The 14878-nt window shown below is 37.3% G+C and overlaps 1 protein-coding gene across 1 annotated transcript; it reads right to left on the reverse strand.

The window, feature by feature from the left end:
- Window positions 1–13939: 13939 nt before the first annotated feature.
- Window positions 13940–14878, reverse strand: LOC106835200 (olfactory receptor 4F3/4F16/4F29-like). The gene has a single exon (XM_014847374.3). The coding sequence runs from the start codon at window positions 14876–14878 to the stop codon at window positions 13940–13942; it is 939 nt and encodes a 312-aa protein (XP_014702860.3).

Genomic DNA, 14878 nt, shown 5'->3' on the forward strand with positions numbered 1-14878 from the left:
TCTTGAAATGTTGCTCATTTTTCACAGCCCAGTTTAAACACCACACATCTCATGAAACGTCTCCAATTCTCCTCACTAGAAAAAAAATCTGTTCCCCTCCTTTCCCATAGCGCTTTGTACTTATCATAGTACCTTTTGTCCTGTGTTACATGTGTAGGACTTATTTCCTCTGTTTCCCAGCACTAGAAGTAGGGCTCCTGCATTATTCATCTCTGTCTTCATCCTCAGCTCCTAGGATACTTTCAGAAGGTAGAATTATCTGTTCTTGGAAGTCAATAAGTGTTTGCTAAATTAATTTGAATTAATGCCTTGGCAATTTTAATTTAATTGTTTAAAATAATTTAGAAGATGAAGACAAAAGAAGCATACAAAGAGAAAAAATTGAAAGATGGTAAGGGATAGGGAGAAAAACATGATAGGTAAAGAAAACAAGAAAAATTATGCAAAGGAATAAGAAATAGGGCAAGACAGAGTGATGAAAAGAATCATGTAAAAGAGAAAGAGAAAAGAAAAAAGAAAGAATTTTCCCTCAAGTTCTGAGACTAGAGACCGACATGCCCAAACGGAAAAATACAGAAAAGGAATAAAAAACTAGCTTCCATCTTTAGAATTCCAAAAAGCCCTAGACACACACCCAGTGAAAGGCTTTAGAAGGAAAAGCTAACCTCACAAAGACAGAACTTGAGTTTTCCTTCTCAGAAAATATTTGACAGAAAGCCTCATTTGCCATAGAGAAGGGTAGATCCTTAATTTTAAACCAAAGTTTCTCCCATTCTGGCCACTTCTTTTCTAATGAGACACATCACTAAAGAATGTTCCTCCTTTACTTACCTTTCCACCTTTCAGTTGTTCCTGCTCCAGGTGCACAATGATGCAATAGAACTTTCTATTTCTGAGTTTATCTCCTAGACCAGGCTATGAAATCATGGTGAGAAGTTGTGTCATTTTCTTTGTATTCCCAGCACCCAAGACAATGCTGGAAACAACAGTAGCTGAAGAAGAGTTTTTTGTTGAATGGAAAAATGGATGTACAAATAACCCAGATATCAAGTTACTACGAATATTTCAGGAAGAGTGGAGTCCAACTGAATGAATAAAGAGAGAATATTTGGCCTCAGTAATCACTTCAGATTTTTCTCCTCAGTCATTTATTATAATAACTGATTAAATGGTCAGTGCAGGAAGAGAAAACAAGCAATTCCTGCATCTTACACTGCCTCGATTGTATATTTCTATGTGTTTGGTCCATGTAGAAGTTGCCTTCCACAACCAAGACCAAATACTATTTCCTGCTCTGGAGTGGATGTTTACTGCCAAACTAATCTGAATCAGGAGCTAAATCTAAATATTCCATAGGCATCCTAACGGTATTTACACTCATGTGTGCCTCCTGGATCATGCCTGACTCTCCCACATCATGGTTCTTGTCTTTGAATACCTGATCCCCTCTCTGTCCCTGTTTAAAGACCAAAGTACGTTCCCTGCCAAGCATATCTCAAATTCTGCCCATTAACTTAGCTACTATTCTCAACTCTTTCTCTTCTGGGTAACCTCCTCTCCTATTCCACAACTAAATCACAGTTTCAAATCTCCAGTGGTGGTTTCAAACTGTGATTTATTTACAAGAAAATATCTTAGTCAACCAAACACAACAATCTGGTTGAATCTGTTCTGCCTCTCCTCACTGCCTTTTTGTCTAGCAGATCTGAAATAGCAGCATCTTCAGAATAGTCACATCTGGCACATGGAGCTATTTGAAATTTCCCCCACAGTAGAAAGAGATAGCTAATTAAGAATAAGAGGGCAGTAAAAAGTGGTACCAAATAGACCAGGGAAGGCCAATATGACTTCAATCTGTGCTGGGAATGGTCTCAGACTAAGATTGATTTTCCCAGAGCAACATAAGAGGAGGTAGTTAATGGGTCACCTAGGGGGAAGAGATCCATCATGAATAAACAAGCTTTATCAGGTTATTTTCCTACCTCAGGGCTTGAGGAGAAGATGAAGTCCTAAGATTCATGAAAATATCTTTTAATTACTTTTTAATGAAAATCGTCTTTATTGTTCTCCCATATACAGACATATAAGACAGACACGAATATTTATTTTTTAGACACATGAATTTTTCACAGAAAAATGAAAAACAAGCATATTCTGGGGTTTAGCAAATACAACAATCCAAGAAAAAAAGCCATCAAAAATATCAAGACTTGTTCTTGAAGCTGTCCTGGAGCCACTTGTTGATCTATCTGAGGATTTTCATCAATATTCTTAACTCTAAACGCCCATTGCACTGCCAAATAAATATTTATAAGATTTTTACGAGTGGGGGTATATTTTGTTTCGGTTGTGGCCTTTGCAGTGTCTAGTTAGTATTCTTGACAAAATATTTTTCTTTAAATATTCGTAGACCATTGATCAAGATGATAGAGAAAAAGATGAGATCATGGAGTTCAAATCACTTCCAGAAACACTAATTTGGAGTCAGGATTATATGCTTAATTTCTGAGTATATCAATTAAAAAATAGGTAATATCAATGTAAATTTACTCTCAGTCAGTGAATCATTATGGTTAATGTGGTCTGAGTTAGTGAGATCTCATTGTGTTCTCAAAAGTGTTAATGAGGTTATTCTTGGTAAATTAAAAAAAAAAGTCTATAGAGATATGTGAGAGTAAGAGAGAGCACTTCTAACTGGAAAATCATGATTGATTTTCAGGGGGATGTGGTGTTTGCAATGGGCCTTGAAGGATGTGTGACTTTGGGGCAAGTACATACATTTGAGGCAGGTAACTACTGTGATTTCAGATAGAGAGGATGGCATGAGCAAAGAGGTAGTGGGCAGAAGTGGCCATGGGAATTGCGAGCAGTTCCAGGCTGAATTGGAGGATTTTTGCATTAATGTGTGCAGCCCTGGAGCGTCTGCAGTTGACCATCTGTTGTTCTGCTTCCACACATCCAATGTGCCTTCCCTTAAAAGGAAAGGAATACTAGTACAACCAGAGGCACTCACAACTAGAATATACAACTATGTACTGGGGGTATTGGGGATAAGAAAAAGAAAAAAGGAATACTAAATCCCATTCATGAGGGTTCACCCTCATGAACTAAGCACCTCCCAAAGGCCCCACTTCCTAATATCATCACATTAGGCATTAGGATTTCAACATATGGATTTTTGGGGGACAGAAACATTCAGACCATAGCAATCAGGGAGAGAGATTTTCAAGTGATCTTTGTGAGTAGAATGTAAGATTGCCTGGCACACAGAGAGGAAGCACTGGAGAAGATGGAAAGGAACACACTTAGGTGAGATTGCGGGGTTTTAGACCAGCAGGATAAATTTAGGTGTGTGACTTCTCTAGATAGGGTTTCCGGCTACTTCAAAACCTCTTGTTGATTTTCAGCTTCATTTTTTGTACTGCACACTGTATGTCTTCCCTGGGCTCCCATGGACATCACAGCTTCAAACTATGCTTAATTAACTAAATCTAATTCTATTCCTCTCTTCCCTTTATTTCTGTAATCAACTGCAACACCAATCACCTCGTCATCCAAGAGAGAGAAAAACTCCCATGAACTCGGATTCTGATGTCCCAAATTCTGTTACAGATGATAATTATACAAAAGAAGAAGGAAGAGGAGGAAAAAGAGGCATGGACTCTCCCTCAAAGAATTCATAGTCTGTAGATGAAAGGTAAAGAAATATTTTAGAGTGGTAAGTGTAGTATTAATAGGTCAACATAGAAGATAAATAATAAAGCACAACTGGAAACTATGAAAAGGCTTCATCAAAGAGGTGCTAACTTGGTGATGGATTGGCTTTGAGCAGTGACAGAGGAAGAAGTGTATGCAGAGATATGAAAATTTGAACTAACATGGCACATTCAGAGGCTTGCTAGCAGTTTTTGCATGGAAGGCTGTGGTTTTTGAAGAGAGCTGAGGATTCTTGGAAATAACTGCGGTCATCTTGGGTTAATGAGAGAAGATATGACCACAAATCACAGACCACCTTGTTATCAAAGGGCACAGAGAGTGGATACAGCAGGAGGACTGGTCACTTGGCAATATAGAGCCAAGTAGGACTGTGATTCTGAACCTTGTGTTCTTATTAGAAAAGGCTGAATTTTTGTTGGCTTTGAGGAATTGTGAGTGGCAAACCCCAATATCCTTGACTTAACATGAGTTTGCAGCCAATATAATTCTTTCTCATTATTTAATCCTAAACTCTTCTCACTTTTTACCTTTTCTGTCTAAATCTAAGTCAATGGTAAAATTGTCAGAAAACTACAAGAGCATAAGTGTATGCTTCACTCTGTGCAATACTCCTTAAGTTGGTGCTTTATGGATAATGTGTCCCTGAAGTTTCAAATTCACCTAATTGTGTTTCCAGAGAATTCAGTTTTTAATTTTTTATTATGAAAGCCTGAAAGACACCTTATTTAAATCTATATATATATCATGTCTTTCTCTTTTTCTTCTATATAGAACAGATTAACTCATATCGACAGAATAATTTCAATCTTGACTGTGAGCTCAAAAAATTGCAGTGAAACTTTACCATTGCTAGGCTACCACATAGCTTTACTTGATAAAAATCCATGAATTAACAATGGTTAAGTCCACAAGAACGAATAGTTTCCCTTTGACACTATTGGTTCAATAAACACATGATAGATTCACCTGCTGATGACTAATGCAATCAATAACCATAGGTTTTAAACATCTTACATTTTCACGAGCTTTATAACTTTGTCTAATGAAGGCTTTTCCTGCTTAGGCATATTTTTATCACCATCAATTGTAACACATCTTAGCAGATTGCACTTCAGGTTGTACTGAATTTGTGTTTTCTCAACTTCTTAAAAAATATACCACCTATGTTGTAGTAGTTCCACACAAACTATTCACAGAGGCTAACTTTTTAACCATGTCAAACTCAGCATTGACTTCTAAAATAAATGACAACTGAGAAGTAGCAGTAACATCTGTAATCTTATCAACAGCCAAAGGAAACCACTTGAAATAATTTGCCTTGTGTTTCAATTGACTATTGATGTTGTCCCAATGTCCCCAAGTCTGCAAACAACTGCTCTCACTGAAAGGCTAATGGTAGTCTTTAAAAAGTTTATCTTATCTGAATATATTTCCCTGGCTGCTACACTCAAACATGGCTTCATTAACTCACCTTTATAAATGGATTTCCTTGCTTGGTTAACAAGTAAACCACTTGGAAATTTAGTTTTGTTGTAGCCTCGTTTTTATATTTTAATATTGGGGAGAAAAATTCTGCTGTACTGAGATATTTCATTTTAAATGTTCTAAATTTTCTGACCACTGCTTTCTTGTGAGTGCTTAGTCTGATAATGATACAATATATTGTATCATCTTAGCACAACTAGTGTCATTGCCTAAGAAATACAATGCTTTGCCATCTAACTCAATCACAAAATAATTAAAATAATTCACACTCCACTATGCCTTAACAGCTCACTAGAAGTCCACTTTTGTCTTCTTTTCTTATTTTGGCATGATGGGTATGTACTCATATATTAGTCAGGTTCAACCATGGCAGCAGAACAAGCAGGAGCTAGATTAGATAGACAGATAGATAGATCGATTGATAGATAGATAATCAATAGATTTATTACAAAGAATTGGCTTATGTAATTTGTCTGTGCTTGTTTGTTTGTTTTGTTTTTTCCAGTGGTCACCATAAGGTTTACAGTATACATTTTTAACTTATTATACTATATCTTCAAATAATTTTATGCTACTTCACATATAGTATAAAAATCTTTCATTTTCTCTATCTTGTCCTTTCTGCTATTGTCATACAATTTATTTCTAAATTTGTCATTATTGTTATAACACAGTGCTATTATTTTCTCTTTCACAATATTTTAAAGACATTTAAAAATCAGGGGGATAAGTAATATATTTATATGCATATTTACCATTTCTATGGCTCTTCATTCCGTTATGGACATCTAAATTTCTATCTTGTATAATTTTCCTTTCGCCTGAAGTACTTTAACATTGCTTGTGGGGTAGGTCTGCTTTAGATGAACTCTCTAAGTTTTTGTTTATATAAAAAATAGTATTTCACTTTCAATTGTGAAGTATATTTTCACTAAATTTAAGAGTTCTAGATGACAATGGGTTGTGGGTTTGGGGGAGGGGATTGTTTGTTTGTTTGAAACTTTAACAATATTTTTGCATTGTCTTCTAGATTGCTTAGTTTCTGACGAGGAGTCATTTGCTCTCATTCTATATATAATGAATCCTTTTTATCTAGGTGCCTTTAAATTTTTCTCTTCATCACTGACTTTCAGCAATGTAATTGTTATTTGCTTTGGAAAGCTTTTCACATCCTTTTCTGATAGTTCTATAATTTTTGTCATTTTTGAATCTGTTTCTGTTGATTTATTTTTCCTCTGGGAGTCATATTTTTCTGCTGTTTCTCATGCCTGAGGGCTGTTGCTTGCATACTAGTCTTTGTGCTTTTTACCTTGTTGATCGTTGCATTTTGTTGTATTCATTTAAACATTAGTGTTGGATTTTATCTTAGAATTTAGATCAATGTAATCTTCCACTCTGCTTCTTAAATATCTATTATAAGATTTGGAGAGATATTATGTAAAGAATGATTGAAAAGCATAAACAAGGAAGAAGGAAAATCAAATGTTCCCTGGCTGATTCAGCCCAACCTAGTAGTACTATTTTGCAAGAAATGCAGAAAACTGTAATGACTTTTAAGTTGTTCTTAGTTATTTGGAGGAGAGGAGCTTCTTTTTTCTGCACTATTTTCTTTAAATAAGTGGTTGGTTCTACTTCCTGAAACACTAAGGAGCCCTCTGTAAGCTGAAATAATAAACAGATCTTTTCCTCTTGTTTTAGAATTGTCTTCTCCAGAGTCCCCCTCAAAATATATTTCAGTCAAGGTTACTGACAAAGCAAGAGATATAAATTCCCTAAGCTTCCAGGGTTGCTTGTTGGTCATATAACCAGCCTTTCCCTTCCAGAAAAGTCAGTCCTTAAAACATTGAATTCAAGTAGCTATTCCAAGTGATTTTAAAATCATATCACGAAAATATCTTATGACCAGAGTGAGGTGATACCTCATTGTAGTTTTGATTTGCATTTCCCTGATAGCTAATGATGCTGAGCATCTTTTCATATGCCTGTTCTATCCATATATCTTCTTTGGAGAAATCTCTGTTCAGATCTTTTGCCCATTTTTTAACTGGGTTGTGGGTTTTTTTGTTGTTGTTGAGATGTATGAGTTCTTTGTATATGTTGGATATTAACCCCTTATCTGATATATGGTTTGCAAATATCTGGTCAGAATGGCTATAATTAACAAGACAGGAAACAAGTGTTGGAGAGGATGTGGAGAGAAGAGAACACTCATATGCTGCTGCTGGCAGTGCAAACTGGTGCAGCCACTATGGAAAACAGTATGGAGTATCCTCAGAAAAGTAAGAATAGATCTACCATATGATCTAGCCATCCCACTGCTGGGTATTTATCCCAAGAACTTGAAAACACAAATGCATAAAGATACGTGCACCCCTTTGTTCATGCAGTATTATTCACAATAATCAAGACTTGGAAGCAACCTAGGTGCCCATCAAGGGACAAATGGATAAAGAAGATGCGGTATATATACATGACGGAGTACTACTCAGCCATAAGAACTGATGCAATCTGGACATTTGTGACAACATGGATGAACCTTGAGGGTATTATGCTGAGTGAGATAAGTCAGAGGGAGAAAGTCAAATACCATATGATCTCACTCATATGTAGAAGATAAAAGCAATGACAAACAGAACATAGCAATGGAGATTGGATTGGTGATTCCCATAGGGGAAGGAGGGGGAGGGCAAAAAGGGTCATTTAAGCTGAGACCTGACTAAAAGGAGAGTCTCACAACATGATGAAGCATTTTTAGATAAGGAGAATGTAGGGCCCAGCCCTGTGGCTGAGTGCTTAAAGTTCGACATGCTCTGCTTTGGTGGCCTGGGTTCACGGATTTGGATCACGGGTGAGGACCTACTCCACTCACCAGCCATGCTGTGGTTGTGCCCCATGTACAAAGTGCAGGAAGATTGGGATAAATGTTACTTCAGGGTTAATCTTCCTCAAGCAAAAACAAAATTGGTTGTTAGCTCAGGGAAAACCTATCTCAACAAGATAAAAAAAAAAAAAGAATTAAAAATGTAGAAAAAGAGGAGAGAGGAAAAGAGAGAGAAATTGTGATGAAAAGAACCCTAATACAGTCGAAATAAAAATGGTATAAAAGGTGGCCAAGATTTCCATAATATCTACTTCAGGATTAGAAATCTCAAAACTTAGCCAATTGTCAAAATTATCCTGAACACTAATTACTACATAAGCTTCTATTCTGATAGATGAAGTTGTCAATTAACAGTTCTGAATATAAGTAACAATATGTTCTACTGAGACCTGCAAAATAGCCAATTGTTTTGCCCAGGGAATTGTGTCATGCTGTAACCCTAGGTTTTTATTTACTTTATAATGAAGTACACAGAGGATAAATTCCTCCTGTGTCTGAGATGAGACAGGACCCTGTCTACCAGGAACGGGACAATGTGCAGCATATCTGCTTAGAATGATAGACTCCCTTGAATCACAAACAGCTCATGTCAACCTCATATATACTCACAAAATCAACTGTCTAGGAGAGAAAATCCCCAAGACCCTCTGTCTGACAACAGTAAGCCTAACTACTGGTTCACCTTCTCCTAGCCTGTGGCTAGAGCTGTCCTCTCCTGCTTTCTTGATTTGAGGGCCCCAGGAGACTGTGGGTCTCCATGGTACATCAAACCTCCCCCTTGTTTCAAGATGTCTTAAAAACGAACAAGGATCTTGAGTAGGAACTTGAGACATACAAAACATTATGCCTTTGAGAACTTCTGTTGTACTCCACATTACTCCCTAAAGCTGAGGAGCAGTGGGAGGGAACACAACCATAAATCTGAGAAAGAGCTATAGCAGTAGAAGAAGGCCACCAACAAGAGCTGAGGGCTTTGGTGGAGGAACTGGGTGCAGTAATTGCCAACACAAAGCTCAGAAGGGAGAAAGTGAGGGAATAAATATCCTGATTTCACTTTCTGCCCGTCCTCTAAATCCCTGCATAGGCCCCATTAGCTACACCCAAGCAGAAGCCAAAGGGCAAGAGCCACTGGTTGATTCAGCCCATAAAGTTCAGTTTTACAGGGCTCAGAGAAGAGTGGACATGATGAAAATTAGATATGGAAAGGCAAGTAGAGAATAGACATCAGAACAGTTTAACTCTCTCCCATTAGTGGACATTCGGGTTTTTCCAATGTTTGCTTTTACAAGGTGATAGCTAATGTTTCTACATGTCTTCTTATACACGTGTGCAAGTGCTTCCAAAGGGCAAATAATGAGAAGTAGAGTTTCTAGGAAATACTAGATGCACAGTTTTATTTTTAATATGTACTGTTAACTTGTGGTTCTCATGACCACATGGAAGTTCTTGGCTACAACTACTTAAGTGGTAAAGAGAAAGAATTCATTCAGGATCTAGTCATATGAGATAATTACCAATTAGGGCAAAGAATAAATTACATACTGAGTGGAAACAGCTTATTGGTACTTTCTTTTCTGCTGGGTTGGTGGACCTATGCCCAGTAAGGTGTGTAACTACCAGATCAAAGGAGCACTGGGTGTCATCATTCTAGGGCTTCTATCCCTTAGAAACCCATGAATACCCCATCAGCATCCTAGTCAATAAACCTACATTCTAACTGCCACATCATTTGGATTTTGTTTCTGGGTTCCAAGACTGGAATCTCTCACTATGTCACAAAGCTGAGGGACCTCGCAGCCTAGGTCTTGTAAACTACATATCATATCCCACACGGCATTTGGGCTTTCAACCTAAGGAGTTTATTTAATTTGAATTTCCCTGATTAATAGTGAAGTTCAGCATTATTCACACTGACTGCCTCTTTATTTTAAACTCCTTGAATGTCTTAAGACTGCTTCTTTGTCTAATATACCAAATACTTCTATCAGTTAGTGTCCCACTAGGAGAAACTGCCCCATTAAAATGGAATAAATGGGGAAAATCTAATTTACAAAGGTATAAAGCATTTTTATAAATGAGAGGTAATGTGACTCTAGTTTTATTCCAGGGTTTTGTCTCTTAAAAGATCTGATGTGGTCACTGTGCCTCCACCTATTTATAAAACACTTGCACAAGTCAGAATCATGGAATTGGTGAAATTGAGACGTCCTGAAGAACATTTACAGGGGGATCTAATCTGTCTTGGAAACTGATTCCATAAAAACTTGATTGGAACTAGATTACCCCCTGTTGCTTCCCTCATTAGTGAGCTCAGTAAATAATTGACACATGTTCATTTTATATGGGTTATGTTTTTAACTTTTTGAAAATTATACTTTGGCCACTCTGAAGGTCCCATAAAGATATCCAAGTGGACTCACTTTCTGGAACTAATAAACTATTTCCCAAGGAATGCTTCTCATGGGATGTTTAAGGCTAGGCATGACTCTTCTTGGTTCCCATAATGATTCCCCAGCAGCATTAAAACTACCTTCGCTGACATTCTGATCTCTGTTTTGTTTTTCTGCTTTGGTTTGTTTCCGGTTCTTGGCCAAGTTTGGTTCCAATCCTGGTTTGCATGAGGCAGATAGGTTATTCCTCATTGATGGCAACAGAGATTGTGAATTTGGTTTCAGGATTTGATCATTTGGTAATCTCTCTTGGGATGTGGGGACCTATTTTCTATCAAATGAGAGATGATAGAGAATTTGATTTGTTAATTGGATTTTTTTCCAATCTGTTTTGTTTCTATTGGAAGTAGGTAGAAGTTCCACTGAAGATCCCACGTGAGATTTTGTGCATCCATCTACATTTTTTACTTTTTGATAAATCTGAGTCTTGATTTCTAGCTGAACTTCTAGAACGGAATCTAATAGTCTTAGGTGTGACTGTGTTTCTTCAATTGAGGAGCCTTTTCCTTTCATTGTATGAGTGTGAAGTACTTTTCTACTTCAATGTTGTATTAATAAACTAAATCTAAAGCCTCTTAAAGGAGTTCTTATTATTGCTTTATGGAGATTAGTAAGTGCTGACTTGAATCTAATATTCCTCAAATTCCACCCCCTAAAGAAAACTGAATTTCTACTGTTTGCTGTATGCCATCTTTTTCAGAAAAAAAAGTTTCAAAGAAATTACAGGTCAGAGCATTTTTAAATAAAAATTCGAATTCAAATAATCAAAATAAAGTTTTGGACAATACAGACTGGGTTGATAACATTTTTTATAAAATAGCTATAGGTATTCTCCCTGATATTATCAGAATGGAGCATAAAGCAAGCATTTAAAATTATAGAAAATGTAAAATTATGTGTTCAATAAATTGGAATTATAACTGACAATTTTTTAGTGAGTCCACTGAAATATAACTTCTAAGATCCTCAGTTGTTTCTAGATTTTGGTTTTATGTTAATAAAGTAATTAGTAGATATTCATTAGATAATTTTTAAATAAGACTGAGTAATGAAACGTTGGTCATAGTGTGTGTGTGTGTGTGTATCAGTTTACTTATACCTTTATAGAGCGTCTATATCTTTGGGTCATGTTAGCAAATGTGTTAATTTTGACAACGTTAAGGATGTTTACAATTTTTAAGAAGGTGTAAATAGGATGTTTGTGCCAGTGGGAGGTTATATTTTGAGTGTTCCTGAGCTTTGTTAGTCTTCTAGAATAATTGTATATGACACTACTTTTCAATTACCCACCTTTAGGTTGACAAAGACTCTCTCCTTGACCAGATGTTACTCGGGCTCCTCTGAGCCCTTTTCTCCACTAGATGTCAACCTGGGATCCATCCTTGCTGGGCTCGCATAGTCCAGTTTTAGCAACAACTCTGCTAAGTCTGTTTAGAGAAAATCCCTCATCTTTGATATCTGGTAAAATTCCTAAACATCTACATTTGGTGTCTGATCACCATGGCCTGCCCTCAGCAAGAATCCTGTTAGGTCAATTTAGCAAGAATTCTCCTTACCCTTAATGTCTCCTCTTAGTAAATTGCATCGATTGACTCCTGCCACTCCATCTGCTCTTTGCTGTAAATTCCCACTTGTTCTAATTATGTTAGAAATTAAGCCCAGTACTCTACTGAAGTCTCTTTTTCCCCTATTGCAATAGTTCCTGATTAAAATCGGTTTTTACCACTTAAACTACTGTCAGGCTCTGTATTTTTTAAACGAAGTGATGTCTGTGAAATAAAAGTTAGTTACTTTGGTTAAACTCATAAAATGGGTGATTGAGACTGTAATAGAAGTAACTATAGTAAAAAATGTGATAGGCTGTGCAAGGTAATAGGATCTGGATTTATTTATCAAGGAGAAAGAAAGGATAGCTTTATCCTAAAATAAAACATCTAGTTATTCCAGCATCTGAAAGAGGATAGTAAAAGAGAAAACCCAATGGAGATAGAAAGCTGCAGAAGGCTCAGGAAGTAGATTCTATTTGAGCTGGTTACAGTTATATATATCTTCAAATAATGAGTCTGAAAAGAAGACGTATTAATATTTTGGCAAAGTTTGCACAGCTCAGTTTGATGGGTTTATTTTAAAAACTTAGGGATGATTTACCACCAAACACTAAATTGAAGCAAGGCTAGAATTTGGTTTTCTCTCCGTTAGAATGACATGACAAATTTATTTTGGTATTTTCATTCTGCTCTTGATTAAAGGCAGTAAATGTTATTCTTTCCCTTCTGTGTAATCTTCCTAGTTAGTAGAGATTCCTAAGCTCCCAAGAATAACTTTTGTGCCTTATGCTGACTTTATATGCTCTGTTATTTAAAAATATAGTTAATTCCCTACGAAAGAGCAAAAGTTCCTCCTACTATTTTATTTATTTTAAATATATTTTCACTTTGATTATGGGGAACTATGCTACAACCATTCTTATTCCCAGATACCTATACTACCTACTGTTGTGGGTTGATTTGTGTCCACCAAATACGTATGTTTAAGTCCTAATCCCTAATATCTGTAAATGTGACCATATTTGGAAATAGGGTGTTTGCAGATGAGGTCAAGTTAAGATGAAGTCATACTGAACTAGGGTGGATTGAAAGATGTAGCCGCCCCTGACACAGGAAGGGTTAATAATCACTGGAAAAAGCTTGCCAACAAACTGTGACCCGGAGGTGAGAAGGCCGGTTAGCCAATGACGGGTAAGACCCCCTGGGGGGCAACCTAAGCCAGGTGGCGGCCGCCTGGGGGCACAGATGGAGAAACGATATCGATATCCGGAGCAGGAGGGACCATTGCCTAAGAGACCTTGCCTGCTCTGAGATAAAAATATAGGAGCACAGCAATAAAATGATAATATCAAAACAGAGGCCAAGGGAGGGCTCCTTGAGAAATCACTAAGAATTCTTGGCATTCGCTAATTACTTCATCCAGAACACATGTGTACGTTTAACAGCTGTAAGCTACGTATATATTGAAACGCTGGTTATAATAAACTCAGAGTGGCCATCAGCCCTCTCCGCATCTATCCTGATGTGTACATTGGATTGCGACACCAACAAAAGATTCTTCTCCCTGTTCTGAAGGACTTTAAGAAGACATTCCTCATGTATTTCTAAAAATTACTTCATACAACTATTATTCCGTAGGAATTTAGGCTCAAGATTATTGTAATCTTTGGTTTACAAATACTTTATATGTACCTCTCTCATTTCAGAAGTGAATATCCCTCCTTCCTAGCAAAAGATAAAATAGACTATCAGTGTGTATAATCAAATAAAGGTAGGAAATTCAACAGCTTCTCTCTGGGTTTGACCATCAATAATGAACATCAGTAATTAACAAGGATTTTTCACAATACAGGAATCACTTAAGAGATCTTCCTGTAATTCACTATCTGTCTGAATATTCTCCTCATTGCCACCTTCATTTCTTGATTCCTGAATGTGTAAATGAGAGGATTCAGGAAAGGAGTGAGAACTGCATCAAAGAAAGCCAGAAACTTATCTAGGTATGTGGAGGGAGATGGCCATGTATAGAAGAATATCAAAGGACCAAAGAACAGGAGCACCACAGTGATGTGAGCTGACAGTGTGGACAGAGCCTTAAATGAACCAGCAGACGAGTGTTTCTGAACAGTGAGAATGATGATTATATAGGAAATGATCAGTATGAAGAAGGAGCCAACAGAGATGAACCCACTGTTGGCTGTGACCATGAACTCCAGTTGGTAGGTGTCTGTGCAGGCAAGTTTGATGAACCGAGGAAGGTCACAGTAAAAGCTGTCCAACACATAAGGACCACAGAAAGGTAAGTTTATGACAAAAACCAATTGAACCGTGGAGTGGATAAGGCCAGTCATCCAGGCAGCCACTAAAAAGAAGATGCACATTCTTGGGCTCATGATGGTCAGATAGTGGAGGGGCTTACATATGGCAACATATCTGTCAAAGGCCATGGCTATGAGCAGTACCATCTCCACACCACCAATGATGTGGATGAAGAAGATTTGAGTGATGCAGCCTCTAAAGGAGATGACTTTACGCTTTCTGAAAAGGTCATAAATCATCTTGGGAGAACTGACAGAGGAAACTCCCAAGTCAATGAAGGAGAGGTTGGCCAACAGAAAGTACATGGGGGAGTGTAAGTGAGGGTCAGAGGTCACAGTGAGAATAATGAGGGAGTTTCCCATCATGCTTGCCACATAAAACATGGAGGAGAGCACAAACAGGAGAAGTTGGATCTCCCAGGAATTGGTGAGTCCCAGGAACACAAACTCTGACACCACAGAGCTATTCTCTCCATCCAT

This window comes from Equus asinus, chromosome 2, assembly GCF_041296235.1.
Source record: "Equus asinus isolate D_3611 breed Donkey chromosome 2, EquAss-T2T_v2, whole genome shotgun sequence".
NCBI lineage: Eukaryota > Metazoa > Chordata > Mammalia > Perissodactyla > Equidae > Equus > Equus asinus.

Excerpts from the sequence above, each read along its gene's own strand:
- LOC106835200 (XM_014847374.3), bottom strand. The coding sequence starts at position 14,878 with ATGGATGGAGAGAATAGCTCTGTGGTGTCAGAGTTTGTGTTCCTGGGA.